Genomic DNA, 26,764 nt, shown 5'->3' with positions numbered 1-26,764 from the left:
CTATTATTTTTTACATACATGAACACACATGTGAAAAGACACATCTGAGGTCATTCGTGGCAGCATATTAGAAACAACTTACATGTCTCGTCAATTGGGGATGTATTAAGTAAATCATGGTAATTTACACGATGGAATACAATGCAACCATTAAAAAGGATCTCTTAATAAATTGAAGTAGAACTCCAAAATATATTAAGTAAAACAAAAAAGTAAGACCGTAAGCAATGTGTATAATACGTAACCTGCTAAGTCACTTCAGTACTGACTGACTCTTTTTGACCCTATGGATCAGGCTCCTTTGTCCATGGGATTCTCCTGACAAGAATACTGGAGTGGGTTGCCATTTCCTCCTCCAGTATAATATGTGAAAACATATATAAAATATGTCTCTACCCCAGGAAGGGTACACAGAAAACCAGCCAATAGTGGCGTGGGATGGGGAGGGAGCCCAACTGGGAGACATACCCTTTTACAGTTAAATATTTTAAACCTCCTGAATATATTTTGAATTCAAGATTTGAACTGGAAAAACTAAAACTAAATAAAATGCTGTCGCTTTTAATGAGTTACAAAAGCAATGATTGAAACACGGCAATAATACTCAAGTGAGCCAAACAAACCAAAGGACAGAAAATTCAGATCCCAGCTCAGTTATTCTGGCCAGGTCATTCACTCTTCATCGGTTCATTCAGCTTACGACTATATATTGAGTGTCTGTTGTGCGAAAGGGACTGTGCTGGACGCCGGGGGCATCGAGCTGAAAAAATCTGTGAGAAGCTCAGTAACTTGTTTCTCAGTAGAGAAACAAGAAATCTCACCGTTGCCATGCAGTGTGATAAATGTAGTGATATGACAGGTTTCTGCAGGACCTCAGGGGAGGTGAAGCTAAATTAGGCTGGGGAGGTTTGTTTACCAGTGGACGTGGTGCTAAGTCCTGCGGGGAAGGGGAGGCGGGCAGTTCCCGCAGAGCAAGGAGGCTGTGCTGGCGCCAGGGATGTTCGGCATGGCTTCAGTGCCCAGACAGTGGGAATCAGACTCTGGCCAGCCAGATATTGCATTTTGCAGTCTGGAGTTTTAAAAAATATTTTTTTGTTTGCTCTATTTTTCTATTTATAAAAGAAATACATTTTTTGATGCCAGGATTTAACCGGAAGGCCAATGGGGACGTGGTAGGAAATTTCAAGCAAACCAGTGGCATGACTGAGCTGTATTTAGAAAGAGTGCTGGCAACAGTGTGGTATTCTAGGGCTGGGGAGGGGTGTGGGTGAGTGGGGATGGTAACAAACACTTGGTAAACACAAACTGCAGCGCTAAAACCAGACAAGAGAGACAGTTGCCCCAGGGGTTGGGGTGCAGGCCCTGGACTCAGACCTTGTGCACTGAAGCTTGGATCCTACATCTCAGGCCTTACAGGTCATGTGAGGTAATTACTTCCTGAGCCTCAGTTTCTGCAACAGACAGGGGCTGGGCCAGGTGTCCTGAAGGTCTCAGCTGTTCTTGGAGAACCTTCCACTGGCCCTGCCCTCTCCCCTCACACCCAGCCCCCTATCTGAGCATGGTACTTCTAGGCCCATAGCAGGCTCCGGGAAAGAACTACAGGGCGGAGGGGGAGCAGGAGCCAGAGGTGGGGCTCCATTTGGCCTCACGCTGTATGACTGATCATAGCCTCTCCATCTGTGAAATGGGAGTAATGATACATTTTGTAGAGAGTTCTTGAAAAGCTAAATTAGGAAAATATATTTGGAAATTCTTTGTAACATATCATTTAACACATGCATTATATGACCAATTTCAATGCCTTATTGATGCTTGAAGGGAATCAAGTTCTCATTTGTGAGTTTCAACTGCAAGGTTGTACAACTTTTCTCATGTATTAAAAAGATCTCACATTTATTCTTCAATAAAGCGAATGGATTTATGAAAATCATAAGGTATCTTGCATTATTAAGATGAAAGTACTAAATCTCTGTTCCTCTCCCAGGTACTGAAAGGCTAAACAAAGATATACAATTAAATTCTTCTCAGGAACAGCGCAGATAAACCTTATCAATAAGAGGAATTGTAGGTTTGGTGGCTTTGAAAACTAGCTCCCTCTCCCGCCAGTTACATCACTCTTTGGTTCGCTCATCTCACCAATCCTCAGTTTCCTCATCTGCACAGTGGTGAACTGTACACTTACCAGGAAGGGGGTGGGGGAAATTAAATAAGGTTTAATATGTGGAAGGCCTGCTCTTAGCAGGGATCAGTGAATATTTCTTTCTTCTTTGTGAATCGAATCCTTTATAGATGTGAAAACTCTGAAAATTATTATTTCGTCTAATTCTCGCCTCACCATTGAGAGGTAGGTAGGGAGGTTCCAGTATTACTATTTCCATCTTACTGAAGAGGCAGCTGAAGAGGAGTCCCACAGTGTGACAAGGTTGCTCAGAGTCCGAGAACACCCAGGGCTTCCCAACTGCTGGTCAGATACTTTAATATTGATAAGAGTCCACTTAATTCGGGCTTTTTTTTTGGGAGGAACTGTCACAGACTCAATGCCCTGAATATTCTTGCTGGCAAAATTATTTTCAAGTGTCCTGGGGTCATCACATCTGGAAACCAGCTTGGGATTCATCTGCAACTTGCCTGCTGGTGGTCAACAAAGTAGGTTTCAATGACTCTAGGCACCGGAACTTCCCTCCTCAGGGGCCCACTCCACCTCTGGACAATGTCTTGAGCATCAAGCATCGTTTTGCCGTTACTTCTCCTCACTGAAATCCATGTTGTCTCTTCCCCACATGACCACAGGGTTCAGGGTAGTGACAGCCAGACTCTTCTTGGCAGGATGTACCCACACCTGCCTGCGTAAGTTACATCCAAGTAACACCTGACTCCTGACCAAGGACAGGGGACAACTCAAGGTACCCCATTTCAGGCAGGTCCCTCTGTCGGGATTCAAGGGCACCAAGCGATGACTGCCTGTGTGATGGCTGTGAGGTGGAGGCTTATTTCTCATTCTTCATATCCTCTGGGCATAACGTACATACCCTTTGATGTCAGTGTCTAGTATAAGCATATTCAATTCTGTATCTAGCATTAATTGGCATTATTGCTATTTTCTTCCCCACTACCATGACCTAACCCTGATAATTCATTAAAATTCCCAGGGAAAAAAATCTCTATCTTAATTTATTCATCAATTACCATTTCTTTTACAAAAAATAGATTTAAAAAGAAAAAACATGGGTCAATTTTTATGTGAACCCAGATGTACTCTGGGTTGATCATGTTTCCCCAGATCTAAGCCTGATACAGATTATCCTAGAAAATGGGCTGACAGCATTGCCTTCAGTGTTATAAAGAGGTTCTTGAATCTGAGGAGGATTCCACGTGTAATAAATGAAGGCGTCTCTCCTGTAGCAACCTGGGCTGACCTCTGCACAAAACTGTGCTGATACTATCCACTTCTTTGTTTATCTGCCTCTTAGATTACAGATTCCTTGGAAGGCCAGGGATGGCGATGATTCATCTCTGTACACTCAGCGCCTAACAGTGTCTGATACACAGTAGATGTTCAATGTATCCTGTCTGAAGGGAAATGAGCGATCATGGGGAGACAAAGCTTTATGCTGACTCCACAGAACGCAGGTGAAACGGAGGGGAATGGCAGAGCCCCGCAGAATCAGAAAATCTTCCTGCAAAAGACTGGATGAGTGCTTAGGGATGGAATTTTCTAGAAGGAGCTGTGTTGGATGCTTATCTAATTTGGTAGGCGCTGATTTTGATTGGATAGGACTCAGCTGAGGCCTGCAGGGAAGTTTTATAGCGAAGTGGTTGAAAACATGGGTCCCAGGATTTCTCTCGGAGAAGGCAATGGCACCCCACTCCAGTACTCTTGCCTGGAAAATCCCATGGACGGAGGAGCCTGGTGCGCTGCAGTCCATGGGGTCGCTAAGAGTCAGACACGACTGAGCAACTTCACTTTCACTTTTCACTTTCATGCACTGGAGAAGGAAATGGCAACCCACTCCAGTGTTCTTGCCTGGAGAATCCCAGGGACGGGGGAACCTGCTGGGCTGCCGTCTATGGGGTTGCACAGAGTCGGACACGACTGAAGCAACTTAGCAGCAGCAGCAGCAGCAGGATTTCCCTGGTGGTCCAGCGGTTAAGACCACACTTTCACTGCAGGGGGCGCTAGTTTCTTTGTGCCATGAGGTGTGCGCAAGAAACAAACAAACAAACAAAACATGGACTCTGGCGCAGGGCTGCCTGACCAACTGTATGACATTTGAGAAGTCACTTCACCTCTCAAGACCTTACTTTTCTCATCTGTAAAATGGGATAATGCTACCTAGTTCTTAGATTCACTTTGTGAGTTAAATGAGTTCTTGCATGTAAAATTTACAACAGAGCCTAGCACAGAACAATTGTTCATTCATGTTAGCAATTGTGATTATTTATATCCTTTTCCATTTCCCTTTTCTGCTCCAATATTTTTGTTTCTTACCCTCATCCCCTGAAATGTGCACTGCTTCCTACATGCACCAGCCAAAAATGAATGAAGTGCCCCGTGACTAGGCAGGAAGTACAGAGATGAAAAGTATAGACTGAGTTGAACAGCCTGTGTGCCTTTCTTGATTTGAGCTTTCCATCCTTTGATGTACAATCCTGAGATTTGAGTCTTTCTGCGAGGCAGCCCCTAAGAGTCTGGCAGCTGCCACCTCAGCAAGCAGAAGGTCTATCTAGGGAGAGCTGTTAACACTGAACATTTGCAAGAAAAGATGTAGTATGAGGGGCAAGGACTGGTCTGGGAGTCAGAAAGTCTAGAGTGTCCCCATCAGTCTCATGCAGAAGCAGACTGAGTTATAATTTCTGTGAGTCTTGAAAAGGATGGACTAGAAAGTGGGCCTTGGGGATGACAGTGCCTTTCCTTCTATAATATGGTGCCAAAATTGCTGAATGAAAACGTGTAACAGGAAAGCACTGTGGACACTAAATACACACACAAAAATTGTAAAATCCCTCACTTGCAGCTTCTAGAGGCTCCATAAATATGTTCTTGTCTTATTTACATAGCAGTTATCAATTTACCATATACGTTGCCTGGACAAGGCTTTATCTGTTTTGTTTGTTGATGTATCTCAAAGGCCCAGAAAGTGCCAGACACACAGTAGGTAGTGGATGCTCATTATGAGTTGAATGAATGAATAGTGCTAATGACGATATCGCATCCCAGGAAGCATCAACCATAATTCTTCAAGCCCTAAGGGAAGAACTAAAGTGTTGCTAAGGAAAAGAAGAGCATAGTTTCATTAACATAAGTGTTTGGGGATGAATTGTGTTTCTCTGAAATTCATATGTTGAAGAACACCCTCAGTATCCTAGAATGTGACTGTGTTTGGAGACAGGATATTTAAAGAGGTAAAATGAAGTTGTTTGAATGGTCTATAAGCCAATACGACTGATGTCTTTAAACAAGAGGAGATTAGGACACTGACGTGTAGAGGAAAGATCACGTAAAGACACAGAGAGAAGACGGCTATCTATGAGCCATGAGAAGACTTCAGAATAAATCAACTCTGCTGACACCTTAAGTTTGGACTTTTGGCTTCCAGAATTGTGAGAAAATAAATTTCCATTGTTTAAACCACCCAGACTGTGGTACATTGTTTTGGTGGCATATGATGAATAATGAATCAAAGTAATTATTTTGAATACTTCTAGGAAAATCTTTAGGTTTGCTTCCCAGAACCATTCTCTTCTTCTAAGTTTGCCTTTTTGAAACACTCCTCTCCTCCCTATTCTGAGTTCCTATGGCTCCAGGCTGGGAAAATCAGTGTCTTCCATTCCTCTGGCCATGGTGATTTCATTTGTGCATGGCCATGTGACTCAAGCTAGGCCAGTGATTTAGAAAACAGAAGCTCATGGCTATCTTGAAACCATGGGGAAAGAGCCTATCTAAGAGGAAACAGGAAAGAAAAACCCAGCCATGGAGAGAGACAGATTTGGGGCGTACGTGACTCGGAATCAAAGCCCCACCTGGCAGAGCTGGGACTGGGACCACTCAAAGCAGCTGGAACCTAAGAACTCTGGACCAGTGAGGTTAGGAGGGTGACCCACGTGAACTTGGAAGTCCCTGCCAGTCTACAGCACTGGAAAGTGCTCCCATCATGAGCCCCACGAGTGTTTGACGTCTTCATCTTTGTTTCTATCTTTCTTAGTCACCACTTCTTATCAAGGACCTGGGATCTTGTTTTTTGAGGGTAGTATGAAGGACCTGAGATGCTTCCAGGCCAAGACTTGCTTTGTTCCTGATCAGTTTATTTCACTCCAAGGTCATTTATTTCTTGTTCATTCACCTCTGAGGGGGGCAAATAATGGGGAGAAAGAGGCTCTTAAGTCAGAGGATTGTGGGATGAGAAGGGGATCCACTTATGGAGCATTTAGGAAGCCTCTTCCATGAGCCAGTTGCTGTTAGATGCCAGGGCAGGAGGGCGTATTGCAAAGATGGACAAGTGCCATCCCCACCACAGGAACTCTCAGTACCCTTAGCTGAATTGAAGCTGAGCTTGGGAAAGTAATGAACTCCTAGTGAAAACAGGGTCAGACATCCAGAAGAGGATTGGCAGTTGCCTTCTAAATAGTTAACTCAAGAGTTAGCCTTCTCTATAGTAGGATTATCAGCTCTGCCCATTTACAATGGTAAAACAGTAACAATTATTGTAACAACTGTCAAGATAAAATGAGTTATATTTACCTGTTTTATGAGTGGTTCAAGGTTATCCTTTCTCCTCTCTCTTCCCTGTCCTCCACCAACCAAACCAGACACCCAACTGATTTGTCCCCGATGGCTGCCTGTGATTACTGTCCTAATTTGTTCTATCTTCCTCTGCTACAAGCTGCCTATTTTCTGTCCCTTCTGATAAAGCAGGAACTCTGAGGGACTTCTGAAGCTGTTTTTTTGTACCATGCAGAAGTGTATTAACTGGAATCCCTGTGTATGTGTCTATAAAACCCCTCGTCTTCTCAGTGTGAGATCACCTTCAGGAACGGCGTCATGTCGAGGTGCAGCTTGCGCGTGTAAAATTCTTTTCTGTTTGAACATATCAGCCCTTTATTTATACAACTTTGAGGCTCTCCTGTCTTCTGAGCTGCTGCCTCCAAGGACTGCTGGGCTCCCTGTGAAGAGAAGCAGAAAGCCCAGCATTCATAGGAATGATATACAGTGCGACAAGAGCTAGTCTGAATCCCCAAATATTTATAGAAAGCAATTCTTCATCGTTGGAACACTAATAGTAACACCTATTTTTACCATGGAAGAGACAGGGGACTCATATGTGTGGAGGATAACTTGAGTCTGGTTATGAATTCACACCTGGAGTCAGCATGATGGGAAAGTGGGAAAAGGCACCTTACTGTATTGCCGGGTAGGAGTCACTTTATATAATCCTCCTAACAGCTCTGTGAGGCATATATTGCTAGCCCCATTTTGCAGATGAGGAACTGGAGGCTCTTGGAGGTTAAGTAACTTGCCCAAAGTCACACAGCAGGTAAATACAGAGCCGAAATCATGGACTGCCCCGAACTTTTTTTTTTTTCTGAACTACTTTTTTTGATGAGATCTTTTTGCTACTTCTACAGCTTCCATGAACAGTTATTAAATCTGCCTTGCAGCAAACACAGTTATATCAAGACTTCAGTTTATCTCCAAATTTAAAATGTATTTGATGTGTTAGAAAGAGTGATTTGAACAAATCTAGCAGAGAGGGAAGGAAGAATGGGCTGGTGGAGGTGTCCGGAGGCTTTTCTGATCTCCTATGGCCACAACATGCAAATGTTGTCACCCCACAGAGCATGACAAAGCATATCCTGAACTTGCTTGCCAGCCCACGCTCCGTACTGCAACCCAGGTGCTTTTTCCGGATGCAAACTGGACCACATCATTCTTCTGCTTAAGACCTTCAAAGGCCTTCCCTTCAGGATGAAGGCCAACCCGCTTAGAAGGTTTACATGACTCTTCTTGCCTGGCTCTGGACTATCTTTCCTGTCTCATTCAGTCATTCAACAAATACTTATTGTGTACTTGTTCTATGCCCAGGAGAAAGCATGCGGCAGTGCAAGAAGCAGACAGAGGCTTCACTCTCAGGAAAACTGCACATCCATTCCACTGAGAGGGATGAGGTAACAAGCAAATAGGTGGAACATCAGTTACATCTGAAGGTTACTCGTGATATGGAGAAAAATAAAGCAGAGAGGGGAGTGAGGAGCAGCTGGGGAAGGTGATGGAGGTTGCTAATTTTAAGTAGTACAACGGACCCCCCCCCCACCCCCACAACCCCTACAAGAAAGCAGTGTTTGAGCAAACTCTGAAGAAGGCGAGGGGAATTTTGGTGGGGCTCTCTGTAGGAACCATTGACCTCACCGTGGGAAGAGCAAGTTCAGAGGGCTGCCGTCAGCTCTGACCTTTCAGTTCCGGGAGCAAGGCTGCCCACATGCTCCCCATCTCTGGGGAACACACCCCTCCCTTTTAACTCCTCCTCATCCTTTGGGTCTGGCTCATCTGTGCCTCCCGTGACATCTCAAAGAACACAGCTCTTCCCACCGTGCCCAGAGAGACGCTCATGCATGTGCAGCCACCTTTTCCTCCCCACCAGACTGACTATAAGCTCCACGAGGGCTGGAAACCATGGCTGTCCTGTTCCCAGGTACCTGCCGTGCCCTGCACAGGGTCAGGAAATGAATACACACTTGCTACATACTGGCCAAACAAAACAAATATCGTATATTAGCACGTATATGTGGCATCTAGAAAAACAGTACAGAAGAACATTTTTGCAAAGCAGAAATAGAGACACAGACATAGAGAACAACCGTATAGACACCAAGGGAGGAGAGGGGGTGGTGAGATAAATTGGGATACTAAGATTTATATATATATACACACATATATGCAGAAGGAAATGGCAACCCACTCCAGTGTTCTTGTCTGGAGAATTCCAGGGATGGGGGAGCCTGGTGGGCTGCCGTCTGTGGGGTCGCACAGAGTCGGACACAACTGAAGTGACTTAGCAGCAGCAGCAGCAGCAGCAGCTTACACATATATACACTATACATAAAATACATACATAGGGCTTCCCTGGTGGCTTAGCTGGTAAAGAGTCCGCCTGCAATGTGGGAGACCTGGGTTTGATCCCTGGGTTGGGAAGATCCCCTGGAGAAGGGAAAGGCTACCCACTGCAGTATTCTGGCCTGGAGAGTTCCATAGACTGTGTACATGAGGTCACAAAGAGTCGGACACAACTGAGCGACTTTCACTTCACTTCATGTACAAAATAGGTAACTAATGAGAACCTACCACACGGGGAGAAAAAGAAGGTACAATCTGTAGGACATAAATTAACCTTAAAATGCATTCCAATATACATTAGGTGCAAACAAATACAGTTTGATTCCACTCATACAAGGTACCTAGAATAGACACATTCATTGAGTCAGAAACTACATCGGTAGATGCCAGGGGCTGGGGAGTAGGGGCGTGGGGTTGGGGATAGGGAGTTAGTGTTTAATGGGTCAGAGTTTCAGTTTAGGAGAGGTGAAAAATTTGGGAGATGGATGATGGTGAGACCTCCACAACAATGTGAAAGTTCTTAGTGCCACTGAACTGTACAGTTAAATATGGTTAAAATAAGTATATTTTATATTATATAACTTTTACCACCATAAAAAAGCATGGGAAAAAAAAGAGTAATGATAACATTGTGCGCAAGCTACATGTTATGGCCCAACTTGGTTGGGGAGGGCAAGAGAGACATCCAGGGAGCACGTGCTGACCTCGAGGACTGTCCTCTGCGTAGGACTGGGTTCCTCATTCCCAGAGGAAAGTGACGTGTTATTTTTCAGGGCTGATTTCCTGGGGTCACATACATTAGTGTGCTATGAGATCACCCTGGGTGTGGATTTGATCATTTCCATATTTTCTAGGAGACTAACTCTTGGATGGCTGTCTCTGGGCATAGCTCTCCCTTCCATCACATTTGTATTACTTTTAAGTGTTAATGATGAATTAACAGTGAATCCCCATAAGCAGCCATCATTCTGATGAACATCCACACCCTTTTCCTTTGTTTTGAAATGGGGCTAGAGATAAAGATTTTTCTGGACAAATACATACGCATTTTTTTTTTTTTTTTGTCATTTCAGTTATATATCTGATTAGCTTCTCCAAGTGAGACCTCCCCTCCCTGTTTCTAGATCAAATGAAAGCATGTGGTCCAAACAAGAATCAAACAAAGCATTTGAAGCTTTCTAGCTTCCAAAACCATACATGAGTCACTGGGTGGAATAATAGAAATCAGACAACACTGATTTTGAGGGAAGTTTCTTCATGATCGTCAAGAGAAGATTTTGTGTTAGGCTGGAGGACAAAAGACACAGCCAAGACTCGATCCAATGGCTGGAATTATTTTAACTCCTTATGTGGTGCTCAGATTAAAGAGTAGGGAGTTGAGAGACTTTGAGAAGTCTCTCTGAATCACTTAGCTTATAAATCATTTGATAAAACAAGCTTCTTGACTGTATGGCTCATCTCCCTAAGGTTCAGGGGCCATCAATTCTTGATGGAATGTTTCCAGTGAGACTCTACAGTCACTGGAATGTGCAGTACTGTTTTTTAACATTTATTTATTTTTTGGCTGCACTGGGCCTTAGCTGCTGCACGCAGGCTTTCTCTAGTTTCGGAGAGCGGGGGCTCCTCTCTAGTTGGGGTGTAAGGGCTTCTCTTGTCGTGGAGCATAGGCTCTAGGTGCGTGGGCTGCACACGGGCTTAGTTGCTTCACGGCACGTGGAATCTTCCTGGACCAGAGCTCAAACCTGTGTTCTTTACACTGGAAGATGATTCTTATCCACTGTGCCACCAGGGAAGTCCACACAGCACTGTTTTCGCTTATTACGTTCAAGTATTCTAACAAATACATTATAAAGCAAGGGGGTTTGGGAGGTGAGAGGAAAGAAGATTAAATACATAAATAGGATTCTGGAAAGTAGTGATAAGAGGAAAAGGAAAGCTATGCATTGGGGTGGTTTTTCATTTCACTTTATTCATTTGCTGTTTTTCAGTTGCTAAATAAAGTCTGGCGCTTTGTGACCCCATGGACTGCAGCCCCTTTGCTTCCCTGTCCTTCACCATCTCCCGGAGCTTGCTCAAACTCATGTTGATTGAGTCAGTGATGCCATCCAACCATTTCATCCTCTGTTGCCACCTTCTCCTCCTGCCCTCAATCTTTCCCAGCGTCAGGGGCTTTTCCAATGGGTTGGCTCTTTGCATCAGATGGCCAAAGTATTGGAACTTCAGCTTCAGCATCAGTCCTTCCAATAAATATTCAGGGTTGATTTCCTTTAGGATTGATTGGTTTGATCTTCTTGCTGTCCAAGGGACTCTAGAGAGTCTTCTCTAGTACCACAGTTTGAAAGCTTTATTCATTTAACTGTTATTTATTGAGTGATACTGTGTGTGCCAGAAAAACACATAAACGAGCAGAGTGATTTTAGATGGTGATAAATCTATGAAGACAATGAAATGGTGATAGGATGGAGGTTGGTGGGGGAGGAGTGGGGTTTTCCTCTGGGTGATCAGGGATGACCTCTCTGGGGAAGTGACATTTGAGCAGAGAGCTGGGTGACAGGAAGCCAGTCCTGGAAGGATCTATCTTTGGCAGTCAGCATAGCCTGTATCTGATTATTTGGAGGGATTCTTTGGAAAGGAGAGTTCCTGATATCCAGGCCTGTTCAGCCCCAGCCTTCTGACTCCATCCGGACCTTGTGAGGCACCCCTCTGTTTTCTGGGTGGTAGAGTCACACGCTAGGCTCTTAAAGATCGCAGAATAAATAGTCACAGGGTGTCAAGGTCTCAGGGAGTAGAGGGGAGGAGAAAACACAAATTGAGAGAAGGAAAACAGGGCAAGTAGAAGAAAGCAGAGATGCCTGAAGCTTTTTTTTTTAATGTGTCTGCTTCAGTGAGAATGATTATAAAACTGAGGCAAGGGTGAAATGTTTAGCAGAAAATCAAAACCCATTCCTTCACCTGTATTGTACTGTAAATACTTTAATATTATTATGTTCTGCTAAAAACCCCAGGAAGCCTTTCTCTTCAGGAAATGAAATAATAAAGATTAATGAGCTAATTTGGTAAAGCTGATTTGAATTGCACAGAAGCCATTGTGTTAAGTGCTTGGCATTTAAGAATTTATCTGACATTTAAAAGGAGATGACTGTTAATGAATTCAAGAGCTAATCTTATGCTCTGACAGACTGAGCCATGGAAAATCCAGGATTATTATCACGCTGTAAACATAATGGGAGTCACTTGAAAGCCAGAACAAAAGACAGCTATTGGCTGTGTACAAATATCAATTTGCACACACATATAAAGTAGGAAAACCAACAAAGGACGTCCATCAAGTAAAATAAATATCATTTCCTTTCTTACTCTGGGATTATAATATCTGAGCTACAAACTCAAGGTGAAACCCTCTCTTGGATAATTCTCCTTCCTCCTTTCAAGTTGTTTTTCGAAGGCTCACGACCATGGGCTGCAGCCACCGGAACGTCTTATGTTAAGAAGGGAAGGAGATTCTAACACAACCAGCTAGACTGTCCCGCCCCCCATAGGTCCCACAGAGCCACACAGATTCGGATCTGTTGCGGGTGTCTCTTCACTTCTCCCACTCCTTTCTAACTGGGGTCCCCCATCTCTGTAGCTACAGCTTCGTGGCTCCAAGAGGAGCTATTGTCCCACATTAAGGAGGCTGCAACACTCTGGCTGTCTCACCGCCTCCCACGCAGTTCACAACTTCAGTTCTGCCTGAGAGCAAGCTGCCAAGAGTCTCTGGGAACCTGTGGGCCAGCTGGGCTGGAGAAGGAAAACAGAAGGAAGGAGGGCCTTTGTAGGCAAGATCTGAAATATGCTACACACCCCAGCATTATCTTAGTGCATGGAGAGCGGGGTCGGGAGGCCTTTGCTGAAACCCTTATGTGGTCTATCAAGTTGTCACATCAAACCTCTCTGCACACTGGGCGTTTGTCCCCTCCTGTGAGCAAACAAAAGGAAAAGAGTCAGAGGCTCCTTTGGACCACCAGGCCCCCTCCTTGGCCGAGAGTCTGTCCCTCCGCTTCCCTGGAAGGTGGGGGTGGGAGGTGGCTCTGAATCCCAGTGGGGATGAGTAAGTCACTGGGGATGGGGACCAAATCCTGGAAAAGGTCACTCCTGCCTGGAGTTATGAGCTGAAGGGCCTGGCAAGTTCCCCTGCACTTGGCCTTCTCAGGCTCTTTCTTGCCCTTGGCAGCCTGTGGAGCTATTATAAAAGCAGGCGGTAGGAATGGGGACACAGGTGGGGCTGAGCGGGGCTCCCCATGGCTGGACTGCCTGGGGAGGGATCTGAGCCCTGTATACACTGTCAACTCAGGGTGACGCGGAGGGAACCAGCCGTGTAAGGCCAGCACTCGGCCTTCCCAAGTCCCACTCTGAGACCTTGTCTGTCTAGGTTTCCCTGGCCTGGAAGATGGGGAGACCTTCGGTCTTCAGGAGGCCAGAGGAAACACCAGGATCTCAATTCAACAACCCGGCCTGCGAGACGTCCCTGGTGGTGGTCCGATGGTTAAGACTCTGCATTTCCACTGCAGGGGGTGAGGGTTCGATTCCTGGTTGGGGAACAAAGATCCCACACGGTGTGTGGCCAGACCCCTGCCCCCAAAGCCCCTAAACAACCCTGTCTGCCTGCACAGCCTCTTTCTGAGGAGCACATGGGACCCCAAATGACAGCGTGGTTCCACCCACCACAAGTCTGCTCAGTGGTCCATGTGCCTGTGACCTGTGGTCATCCTGCCCATCTGGGCCACTTGACATCCTGGCCCTCTTTTTACATCCTCAAGGCAATTTGTGCTGGGGAAACAGGCCAAGTGGACAGTGTTTTAGAAGTTCTCCACAAGGAGGTGTGGTGGAGGTACAGTTTTGTTGGAGGCCAGAGAAGAGCTTTCTTGTTCCCTGCCTGTCTTCATTCACTTTATCCTCACTTCTGTGGAAGGAGATTTTACATCTTCCTAAGCATTTAAGGGCTTCCCAGGTGGTACAGTGGTTAAAAAAAAAAAAAAATTCACCTGCCCATGCAGGAAATACAAGAGACTCCGGTTCGATCCCTGGGTTGGGAAGATCCCCTGGAGTAGGAAATGGCAACCTGCTCCAGTATTTTTGCCTGGAAAATTCCACGGACAGAGGAGCCTGGCAGGCTCCATGGGGTCTCGAGGAGCTGGACACAACCGAGCACACAAGCATTTACAAATTAGCCTGATAGCCAGTAAACATTAGACCAGGAAGAGAAACACAGTGATGTCTAGATATAGTTTCTGGGAGAGACTGGTGGTGACTTTTGTTGTCAACTCGTTAAGCTTTCTGTGCCTCAGATTCCGTACCTCAGTTCTCAAGGAGCTTTGGAATAATCAAACACAGGACACTTGAATTCCAAAGCTTCGACTATCTGGAAGAAAATCTTATCCAGGAGTTCTAATTGATATTGTCCTCAGTTTAATTAAGTGCTTTGTTGACACAACAGAATCATTGTTTATCTGGCTTAGCAGGGGTTGGAGGAGAAAAAATTTAAGCCAAAATAGTGATCTCTTCTGCTCCAAGGGAGATGGAAACTAGCTTTTTCTGTGAGGGCGTGTCTGGCCATATTCAGGCTGGAACTCTGCCTGTATTTGAGACATGACATATTCTATTTTAGACTTAGATGGGAGGTGGAGGGTTGTGGGGCAGGCAATCTGAAGAAGTCCCGAGCTCCTTCTAACCCCAAACTTTAACCCCGACTGTGTGCCTTCTGTGTTATGTTGACTGTGGTGTGTCTTTTCCAACCTAGCAGCTGGGAGACAGGGGATCTTAACTGGCAAACTGATTTCATTGTAAAAAATGAAATTTTCACTAAAAAAGAAATGTTACCTGTGATGATTTGATTTCCACGTGGATCCATTAAAAACTTATTTAACCCATAATTTAGCTAGGCTGAGGAGCTGAACTAATCTAGTAATGCTGGTACAGCACGGGGCTGGGAGAAGAGAAAGACATCCTTCCTTTTCTTTCCTGCCCCCTTCCCCTCCACTGCCCTCCTGACCTCTGACCTCTCAATGTTTCTGGGCAGCCACCTTCTGGGGGAGCTGGGGCACTGCTGGATACAGGATCCCTCACCCCCCTACAAAATCTCTGCTTCCCCTTTCCCCTGGCATTCTGCTGTGCTCCCTTAGGTGCAGGTGCTAAGTCGCTTCAGTCGTGTCTGACTCTGTGCTACCCCATAGATGGCAGCCCGCCAGGCTTCCCTGTCCCTGGGATTCTCCAGGCAAGAATACTGGAGTGGGTTGCCATTTCCTTCTCCACCCTTAGGTGCAGGGGGGAGAACAAATAAATAGCAATCCACAATGGGATAGGAGAAACCCAAAGGGAAGTGCAACAGGTAGGATTACATAAAGGAATGAAACAAAAAATTCCAGACGGTATGGAGGATACTTGTAGGGCCTTGGGGGCTGAAGGTGGGTGGAGTGGGTAAGCCATAGTTGGATTGACTCATAGTCCTTTAGGTTATTCCTGCCATTCAAACTTCTCCTTTTCCACATATGAACACTTAGATTGCTTACAAGCTCCAAATTCAGCTTTATAGCAGTTTTCAAGCAGAGAACAAGGGCTTAGAGTAATAATTACTATTGTAATTTATCAGGATTGCCTAGTGACAACATTGTGCTAATCCTTTTCCATATGTTGTTTCATCTAATCCTTGTCACGACCCCATGAGGGAACTACCACTGTCCTTTAATTTTTTTTTTTTCCACGCTGTGTAGAATATGGAATCAGGGAGCAAACCCGCGCCCCCTGCATTGGAAGCACAAAGTCTTAACCACCCGGCCATCAGGAAGATCTGTCATTTTCCTTTATAGATGAGGAAATTGAGCCTCAGAGAGGTTAAGTAACCCCCCTGAAGTCACAGTCAGTACAGAAGAAGCTGGGATCTAAAATCAGCTTTGTTGTTGAGTCAATAAGTTGTGTCCAACTCTTTGTGACTCCATAGACTGCAGCACTCCAGGCTTCCCTGTCCTTCCCCATCTCCCAGAGTTTGCTCAAACTCATGTCCATTGAGTCGATGATGCCATCCAACCATCTCATCCTTCTCTTCCTGCCTTCAATCTTTCCCAGCATCAGGGTCTTTTCCAATGAGTCAGCTCTTCGAATCAGGTGGCCAGAGTATTGGAGCTTCAGCTTCAGCATCAGTCCCTCCAATGAGTATTCAGGGTTGATTTCCTTTAGGATTGACTGGTTGGATCTCCTTGCTGTCCAAGCATCAAAAGCAGCTTTGAGGGATTCCCAAACCAGAAGGCCTTTTGGCAACTGCAGGTTGCGTGTTAAATGGGGCCGTGTCTGTCATGACATCTGTTTCCTCATCTGTAAAATGGGGACAATAACTGCACTTATCTCATAGGGCTGTTGTAAGGATTAAGGGAGATAATCCTAAACTCTGCATATAGTAAACCTTAAAAACACTGGCTGCTATGACCATTTAAAAAGTCCCTCTTGATAACGGAGAGATAATTGTTGAAGGCTATGACAGGTACACATTGGAGTAGGAAATGGCAACCCACTCTAGTATTCTTGCCTGGAAAACTCCATGCACAGTGGAGCTGGGTGGGCTACAGTCCATGGGGTTGCAAGGAGTTGGATATGACTAAGCAGGAATGCATGCAGGCATGATAGGTACATGGAGGTTTGTTACACTGTTCTCTCTACTTTTGTCTGCATTTGAAATTTCCCATAATAAAAATAAAAAAGAAAATCAGACACATATTGTGTCTGTCACACTAGTAGCCAACATATCAATAAATACAGAATTATTGGAATAAATAATAGCTGCAGTGAAAATTCAACAAACAAAAGCCTCAGTTTGGTAATTAAAAATAAATCCCTCTCAGTAAATTATCCTTACATTGTCAACAGAGTTTTTGGGCTGACAAAGTAATCCTGTGGGTAAGACTGAACTAGAAGATGAAGTTTGCTTAGATTTTAAAAAACAAAAAACACAAAACCCTTTGAATCAAGTTTCCTAACCAAAGCCATTTACAAAACCAGGGAGAAAGAAAGCAGGAAGGAAAAGAGAGGGGCTGGCTGGGGTGGGGAGGAAGAGCACGGAGCTCCGGAAATGCTGTGCCATGCTATCAGAAATGAGAAGCAGAAGGTGAGCAGTAAAGTGTGCTTTTCTGGATGGGGAGATGCAGATGGTTAATTCTCCCAGGCATTCCTGCTAGGTCCAATCTCACCCCTCAGCCTCAAAAAGACTCTAAGAAGTATGTCTAGTGACATCTCCAATGTGCACAAGAACAAAAGTTTTCAGAGCATGAAATGCCAAATCATGGCAACCAACGGCAGCAAGTATTCTGAGATGGTGTGAGTTATTAGAGAAATGGGAGCTGAACTTCCATATCATTTCCTTGGAAATAAAACAAGTGCAACCTGGGACTTCCCTGGTGGTCCAGCGGCTAAGACTCAGTGCCTCCAATGGTAGGGGCCTGGGTTTGATCCCTGGTTGGGGAACTAAAAGAATTTGCATGCTGTAACTAAAGATCCTGCATGCCACAATGAAAGACGGAAGATCCTGAATGCTGCAACTAAGACCTGGTACAGCCAAAGCCAAATAAAATACAGCAATAAGTATTAAAAAACCTGCAATCTCTGAATCCTATTTAGAGGCTTTTCCCATCTAGGACATGGACCTTAATGTCAGTAAGAGATTTATTTGTCAATTTTTCTTTTTTTGAGGAGGTAGCATATGCCAAGAACTGTCCTAAACATGTGAGATGTGAGGGTGAGTAGAGCAGAATTAAAAAAAAAAAAAAAAAGTCTGTCTTTAAAGAGTAGTAGCTTGTTCTCTAAGATGACAGCTAAAAAGTCCAACAAAAGGCAGGCTATGGTTCAGAAGGACACTGAAACAAAAGGTTATCTATGTACCCTTGCACAAAAACTTAGTGTGTCTACAGGTGTTCTTTTTTTCTCCTGAAAGAGGAAGGCTGAAAGGGGATATGAACACCATCTGTGAAACCACCAAGGAAGCAGATGGGGTAAACATAGGTTTATTCAACCTAAATCCTTAGTGCGCTAGAATTACAGGCTGCTCTTTGAAATCTGAAAGAGGTAAATTTAGGACATACAAGATCAAATATGAATTTATACTGTCATACATTCATGAAATCTGAACTCAAGAAGACAGTATAGGTTGAAATAGAAGTGGCTTTGTGAAATGGGAAAAAGAGACATAATTCTTGTTTAACAGCATTTTTAGGATACTACCGAAGTTCTAATCCCCACAAAGCAACACAACAAAACCCAAGCTAAAGCAAGTGAGAAAGGATGTTTGCTCTCCCTAACAAAGGGAGAGAAAAGACAATGTCAAAACTGGTGAGATGGTTTCTTTCTTATTTTAAACAGAGACACAGTGATTCTTGGAGAATCTAATAAAGTTTGAGCTTGTACTCTGATACTCTTTTAACTGACAACCTTTCTGTCCTGACAACTCCATAAATCAGTGGGCTCAGGGCCTGTCTAGACTCCAGCTTAAAAAGACGGATCTGGATGATTAGAGTTTGATACTTTGAGATCCAGACTTTTCAGAAAAATAGGTGAATTCGTTGCCTCCCCAAAGTCTAGGATCAGAGGGATAAAATGCCGACAAGGGCTTGAGATCCTTAAGAGGAGAATTTTGATGGTCCTATCTAATAATCTAATGAAAACCTAATTAATGTTAAAGAACTTCAACTAACAGTAGTTAATAATGGCACTACAGTGTTGACCCTTGTTTCACTTGCTGTATATTTGCTGTTTACTGTGACTCCTGATCATTTTAAGCTAGGTTTGAATAAAACCAGCTCTGCTCATAGTTCCACTTTTCCTCCTTACAGCGAGAATTTTGAAAAAATAGAAAAGAAAGAAAAACAATAAAAAACCAGGAAGATAAAATAAAAATAAAAAAACTCAACCCAACATATTCATAATTTCAAACAAGTATGCCTGTGCTCTTTTGCATGTATTATTTGCAAGTCTTTAAAGTAATTTTTTTTAATATAGTTGCAGTCATAGTTGACATCACTTTGATTTCCACTTTTAAAATGAAATTGGTAGTTCTCAACGTGGAGTTGGGGCTGGGGTGTGTGTAATTTTCACCTTCCATGGGGCCGTTTGGCAAAGACTGGAGACGCTGTCACCGAAGAGTGGGTTGCGCTACGGGCACCTCGTGGGTGGAGGCCAGGGGTGCTGCTCAGCATCCTGCGATGCCCAGGAAAGCTCCCTGCAACAAGGACTATCGGGCTCAAAGTGCTGAAGTTGAGAGACCCTGTGTTAAACCTTTTGTACTAAATCACATTTCTAGGATGAACAAGCCTCATTTTTTTTAATGCCGGAATTAAACCCTTCACAATTAATTGAATCGTTTCTCTGACTGTTTCCAGTTTTTCTCTAGGACATCCTCACTCGATTCCCCCCCCCGCCTCTGCTGAGTTATTTCCTTAGGGTAAATCCCCAAAAGTCAGAAATACTGAATCAATGGGTATGAATATTTTTTCATGTTATACAAGTTATACTGCCATTTTCCCTTACAAGTGGTTTGAATCAAATTACAACCCGCCAGAAGTGTTTAAGTGTACCAGTTTTGCCAAAAACTCAACAGTACTGGGTGTTATCATTAAAAAAAGGTGAGAGGAGGCACATATCTCAGATATAAAATTGTACCTCCAGTTTGCCTCAATTTGAATTTAAATTGCTACTCAGAAATGAATATTGTTTCCATATGTTTTCTATTACTATCATTTTTGATATGAATTATTTATGTCTTTTGCTTATTTTTCTAATTGGTTTTGTTTTCTTCTTATTTTTAAAAAAGATTTACTTATTTTTTTTGGCTGCTCTGGGTCTTTGTTGCTGCATACAGACATTCTGGACCTACTCTCTAGTTGTGGTTCTCAGGCTTCTCTCATTGTGGCAGCTTCTCTTGTTGCGGAGTGCAGGCTCTACGGCACTCAGGCTTCAATAGCTGGGGCTCACAGACTTATATGCTCTGTGGCATGTGGGATCTTCTGGGACCAGGAATTGAAACTGCGTCCCCTGCATTGGCAGGCAGATTCTTAACCAATAGACCACCAGAGACGCCCAATGTTTTTCTTTTAAAATTGAATGTGATCTTTACCAAGCATAGATAGTAATACTGCTGTAGTTACTGCAATTATAATTATTTTTCTTACTTTTTAAAGAAAGTTTTACTTTCTCCCCTCTCAAGATAGATATGTTAACCCTTCCTTATAGAATTTTAATTTACACTTTTAATAATCTTTTTAGATTCTGCTCACCTCACCCAACCTTTGGCCTCTTACATAGAGAGGCCCTGGGGAAGAGGAAAATCTCTAGTGATTGAGGTCAGCCACCAAGGTAAGAGCAGTGCTTCGTTTCTGATGGTATCCCAGGAACTAATTTCCCTTAATCAAATGAAATGCCTTAGGAGGAGCCACAAGGCAGAAAGGAAAATATATGTGAAGAAGAATACCAAATTCTGTGAGGAGTTTGAAGGACCTGCATTAAAAAAAGGGCACCATACCTTTAGGACTTCAGAACTGGAAATGTTCCACATGCAGCTATTAATATGCAAAAAATGCCTTCATAAATACTTGATTCTGTTCACAGTGGGGAAGCAGCTCATTTGAAAGAGGAAATGGGAGCTTGGAGTTGAAACATGTCTGCTTGTCTCCTTTTTCTTTTTTTCATTTCTCATCTCCGAATTTCCTCTTGCAGGCTTCTTCCCCACCCTTTCCCCACTAAACCACCTCCTTCAATTCCTAGGAAGTGGTTGACGTCGGTTGCTACTCCTCTCTATTTATGGATTTACCGCCTAGGCCCTGATTCTCGGCCAGGTGCGGAAGAGCTGCCGTCCTGTGTGCTAGAGGCAAGAGCTCTCGTGACTCCTTACCCCCACAGCGTCCACCGCCTCTTCGGAAACGCACAGCGGAGGTTTTAAAGTCCAACCACTAGGGGGCACCAGAGGCAGCCTCCAGAACTGGGTAAATCCAGGAACCCAGGCACGTCCTGCAAAGCGCTGTCTGGCTTTCTCACCCGCCCGTAAGAAATTCTTTTCCAAATCGAGGTGTGTGACTTCTCATTTAAAGCATGGTGATGCCAAAAGATTCCTCTCAGCACACTGATATAAAAGTCAAAGTATCTTGTGTGACTAAACTCCTAATATGGTCAGATCCCAGTGGTGGGAGGGGGCGGGGTGGAGGGGGGAGTGGGGGTGGGAGTGGGGATTCATGGAAAGGAAAGAAGAGCAGAAACTGCTGGCGCTGATAAAGATCAATTTTGTGTGATACCCTAGCCTGCTTCAGAGAGGGAAGGCGGCACTGGAAGGAATCTACTACGTTTGTCAGTGGCCCATCAAGGTACATAACTGAAATTCGCTGGGCAGAAATTTGTTTCTAAATCCTTTCCAGATGCTTTATAGTAAACATGAAATTAGCCATTTACATGGAGTAGGTTGAGGAAGTAGTTAAAGTTGAAGTCAGTGATTAATCTAATAAAGAGCCATTAGCCTCAAGAAGTAAGGGGGTGAGGAAGGCATGGAAGGCACCTCCCCCTCTCAGACCTTACCCCCATTTTCTCTGGGTTTGGAGGCTGGTGAGACTTCCTAGACATTTCCTCGATGGCTTTCCTTTCTGGTACTACTTCTCAAGGAAGCAAGACTATTGCAACTTGAACAAACCAACAGGTTCTGGTGGGAACAACTCCCGTCCTTTCACAAAGCGAGGATGTGGGCAAGTCTCAGAGTGAGTGGGTTTGCCAGAGCCTCACAGAGGAAACCCAGGATTAGAGTTGAAGACCCTGGGTCTGGTGTTCCTTTTTCTGGCTGCAAGGTTAATAATTCAGTTTAGGATTTAATTTGACGTGGCTGAGCCACTCTTATTGCAGGTGATATGAGGTCTCCTGGAATATAATGATGGGGCTGTGTGAATTTGGAGTACATGAGGTATTTGCAAGGCCTCTGGAGTCGTGGAATTATTGAAATACAGCATATTTTCCTCAGTCACAGTCTCTCTTGAAGAAAACCTTTCACATTCCATATAAAGGGTATCTTCAAAACAGGCATATTAAAAAAAAATGCAAATGTTGGTTGTGTGGCTCCTTAGTAGCAGGAAGGGTCGACTCAGTTGTGTTTTAGCTCAGGGGAGGCCTGACCCAGGCCTGGGGTCCTAACAGCGAGAGTTCAGGTCCTTCCTCAGAACCAACTAGGCACACGCAGGGAAACAAAGTTACTTTTATTATTACTGTGTTTTAATGAGTGTGAGGGAAGAGGAGAAAGCCAGGAAGTTGGAGATAAGGGAGAAATAGAGGCCATGTTGGTTCATCTCTCAACCACCAGCACCCGCCCCAGCCCCCGGCAGGGAGAGCCCCGGGCTGTGCTGCGTCTGCTGAGACCCGCAAAGTTCTAGGAAATACCCTGAGTTATCTCTCTAGAGTGAATCTCAAGGCAGTGCCAGCTTCAAATCTTTAATTTTAAGGAACCAATTTATAAATATTTGTAAACATATGTCCTCGAATCACTAATAAGTATTTTTTTTTTAATTTTATTTATTTATTTGGCTGCTCTGGGTCTTAGTTGTAGCATGTGGGATCTAGCTCCCTGACCAGGGATCGAACCTGGGCCCCCTGCACTGGGAGCTCAGAGTCTTAGCCACTGGACCACCAGGGAAGTCCCACTAATAAGTATTCTTAATCCACCCGGATAAAGCATTTTTCTCCTTTCTTCACAGTCTCCTTGCATTTTTTTCTTAGTTGCTATTTTTTCTCTCCCCATTGGGAATGAGAATTAGAGTAGGAAAAAAACGGGCCCATTGGCGCAAAGTCTTAGTCCCCACTGCCTCCATGGAGGATGCCTTTCTGTGTTTCCCTGTTCCCTTTTGACTTTGCAGAAGTCAGGGAAAGGCCTCTTCAGCTTATTCGCACTTATGAAGAGCCAGACAAAACAGTCCAAGTTGAGTTAAGACATTCCAAGTCTATGAGTTAAGGAACCTCTGTGATTTTATAGTCTGCTTGTCTCATTTAATTGATGAAGCAAATGAGGCCCAGAGAGGTGAAGAATCTCACCCAGGGTCACACAGCAAGCAGGGACAAGAACCTCAAAGTCCCGACTACCAGTCACTTGCTCATGCAAAATCAATACTGTACCTGATTCTCTGGCTTTTGAGTCAAAGGTGAAGTCTCATTAAGATTCATATGAAGATCTGTTCTGGATTCAGTGTTTACTATGATGAAAATCAGAGAGAAAAGGGTCAAGGTTGTCAGATATAGGTCTCATGAATTTTTATGTATACAATACACCTACATACCTAGTTTATATGTGTAAGACTATAAACGTACACATGCTTATGGCATTCATATTTACTTACCAAATAACACATGTAACCTCTATAGGCACAGTCTAAATGCTCCATTTAATAAAGTGTTATAGACCTTATATTCAAATTTCTAGTTTTCTTGTTTTGGTTGCTCTTTAAAAGAACAAAAGTAAATTCTTTGTGCTACTAAAATTCAGATAAAGCTGAAATTAAAAAGGAAATATTGATGGAAAAAAATCTGCTGATACTGTTGAATATAAATTTTGTATGATCCGACTTCACTGAAGTAGGAAAATGCTTCTGCAACCTTCCAGATAGAGAGATCAGAGCCTTCCCTTTTCCTCATTATGTGGAGGGGCAATAGGAGAGGTGGAAACACAAGCAAACAAAGGCAAAGGTCAAAACGGGGCTGGTGGGAGGGGACTAACAGAAATCTTGCCGCTCACCCAGAAGCAGGCATATACGGACAACCACATGGGCTGGCGTGTAACCTTCACGACTCCCCTCCATGGTCGTGCTGTCATACTCGCTATAGGTGTGGAAGCTGAGGCTCAAAAAATAAAGTAATCCACCCAAGGGTGTGCAACTAGTGAGGTTTTGAGTAAGGATTTGAGTCCAAGACTGCCAGACTCAAACTTCATGCTGTTAGAGGATAGGATTTATTTTGTTTTTCTTTTTTTCCCCTAAGAAAGTAAATTTCATGTCTGTAAAGGAATGTTTATTTGAGGAACAGATTCAGCTAAGTGCATGGCTCCTCTGAAAAGGATTTTAGTCTCTTGTACTGGACTAGTGTCCAACACAAAGTTCTTTACATACTTGCTACTCCTAAGTAGTTCTGTGATGAGTCTGGCCGTATGCAATTCTGCATCTTTGCCTCTTTGACCTGAAGCCTCTATTCTTTCTTTGTGGGCTGACTTTCCCTTTCCCTTTTCTGTTGTTTCTCAGCTGTTCTATCTTGCTGGAAAATGGCTTCTGCACAGATTGAAAACATTTGTTATTTGAGATAACTAGGGAAACTGAGGCCCAGAGAGTGATTTCATGTGATTGGCTCAAGGCCATACCTTGAAAGAGTGCGAGACCAGAACTTGAACCCAGACCTCCTGACTTAGTATCTCCTACTTTTCCCCTCCACTTCACACCTCCTCCTGTTAGCCTCACTTGATCTTGCCACATCACAGCTGTTTGGCCCTGATCCATCCTCTGGACAAATCCAGCCCAACAAAATTGCGTTGCAATGAGGTTCACTTGACCGTGGCTTGGAAGGAACCATGAGTCTCTTAGAAAAGAAACTTATAAATTCTAATGCATAAGGAAAGTTCTTGCAACACCAGGAGAATGAATCAGTCAGCCAGAGTTCAAGAAATGTAAACACGTTTTTAGATAGGAGACTGAAAAATTGCTTAAGACTTCTCCATCTCTTGGGTCAAGACCCTGGTAATTTACTGAGGTCCAAGCTGTCAAGGAGGAGACACAACTCAAATTGCATTCCTGGGAGATAGAGCAATGGGGGTGGTAACACTTCCTCTCTGAACCATGTGGCAGGATCTGCCCCTCTTATCAAGCTGAAGAAACTGACTAACCCATCAACCATTGCAGGCAGCTGGGTGTGAATACAGGCACAGTTTTTTCCCATTATTCCTGAGCTGGTGTGTACATTCACAGACCACACACTACACAACTTCCAGGCCTGCCTGAAACTGGGAGCTCAGAGTCTTTTTGTGGTGACCATTTCTGCCACTAAAGAGATAAACAAAAAACACATCCTTCCCCTGCTGCCCACCATTGGGCCCAAGTAGATTTTCAAATGCTAGCATTAATCTAGCGGCAGGCTTTTAGCAAGGAGATAGCATTCCTGCCAGATAATCGGGCAATTTCAAAGATGACCCTTGCTAGGTGGGGTCTCATGCCAAACCTCTTTTGCCTTCTTCAAATCATGGGATCCTTCAGCAAGCACTCAAAACTTGAAAAGCAGTAAAGAGCATCTGATACTAGCATGCAATATAGATGCCTTAAAATTTCACTCAATTTCGAGAGTAGAATGGAAATATATACTATATGCTACCATAGGTAAAACAGATGAAAGTGAGTGAAAGTGTTAGTTGCACAGTCATGTCTGACTCTTTGCAACCTTATGAATGATAGCCTGCCAGCTTTCTCTGTTCATGGGGATGCTCTATGCAAGCATACTGGAGTGGGTTGCCATGCCCTCCTCCAGGGGACCTTCCCAACCAGGGATCCAACTCACATCTCTTATGTCTACTGTATTGGCAAGTGGGTTCTTTACTGGGAAGCCCTGGATATATGTATACCTATGCCTGATTCATGTTGATGTATGGCAGAAACCAACACCATATTGTAAAGCAATTATCCTTCAATTACAAATAAAAATAAATTAAAAATTTCCTTCAATTTCAATCTATGTTATTGTTGTTGCTGTTCAACCTATGTTGCTGCTGCTAAGTCCCTTCAGTTGTGTCTGACTCTGTGTGACCCCATAGACGTCAGCCCACCAGGCTCCACCATCCCTGGGATTCTCCAGGCAAGAACACTGGAGTGGGTTGTCATTTCCTTCTCCAATGCATGAAAGTGAAAAGTGAGAGTGAAGTTGTTCAGTCATGTCCGACTCTTAGCGACCCTATGGACTGCTGCCCACCAGGCTCCTCCAACCTTGGGATTTTCCAGGCAAGAGTACTGGTGCCATTGCCTTCTCAACCTATGCTGGCCATGTTTAATTCCCAAGTTGTTGTTTATTGTTTTAAATAAAAATGAAACATGGCTATATTTATTCTGATTGTTTCAGAATACTTATTTCTCTTGGTATAGGATGCTCATCTGATATCAAAATAGAGACTGAAAGTCACCTTATCAGGCAGAGTGGGCCACCTGATTCCTTCCCAGTTGTGTGTCAGTTCTTGTGAGAGAATGTCAGACCTGCAGGCTCCAAAGGGGTCAAATGCTTGGTGGGTACAAGGGCAGGAGCTATCAAAAGTGCTGGCGGGAGCCTCTTAAATTATGCATAGCGTCTTTTTCCATCATGCTGTTCCTGAGGCGTGAGTACCCTTTGACCGCTAATGTTCACTCACGGAACTGCCCCCATAACTTGCAGTGGTTCATCATTGAGGGGATGTACGAAGATCATGGCATCTGGTCCCATCACTTCATGGGAAATAGATGGGGAAACAGTGGAAACAGTGTCAGATTTTATTTTTCTGGGCTCCAAAATCACTGCAGATGGTGACTGCAGCCATGAAATTAAAAGACGCTTGCTCCTTGGAAGGAAAGTTATGACCAACCTAGATAGCATATTCAAAAGCAGAGACATTACTTTACC

The 26,764-nt window shown here is 44.0% G+C and overlaps 1 protein-coding gene across 2 annotated transcripts in view; it reads right to left on the bottom strand.

Annotated features, from left to right (window-relative positions):
* KIAA2012 (KIAA2012 ortholog) overlaps positions 1-26,764 on the bottom strand; it is a 128,569-nt gene that overhangs the window by 46,658 nt on the left and 55,147 nt on the right. For both annotated transcript variants that reach the window (XM_010860985.1, XM_010860984.1), the window contains 2 exons: positions 23,264-23,340; positions 7,024-7,161 (listed from right to left, as the gene is read on the bottom strand). In XM_010860985.1, the coding sequence (XP_010859287.1) occupies positions 7,024-7,161; positions 23,264-23,340 (215 nt within the window). The remainder of the gene's footprint in view (positions 1-7,023; positions 7,162-23,263; positions 23,341-26,764) is intronic.

The sequence above is a fragment of the Bison bison genome, unplaced genomic scaffold (assembly GCF_000754665.1).
Source record: "Bison bison bison isolate TAMUID 2011002044 unplaced genomic scaffold, Bison_UMD1.0 scf7180017864471, whole genome shotgun sequence".
NCBI lineage: Eukaryota > Metazoa > Chordata > Mammalia > Artiodactyla > Bovidae > Bison > Bison bison.
Note: the sequence above shows the minus strand (reverse complement) of the source record. Positions and strands in the feature narration are given on the sequence as shown.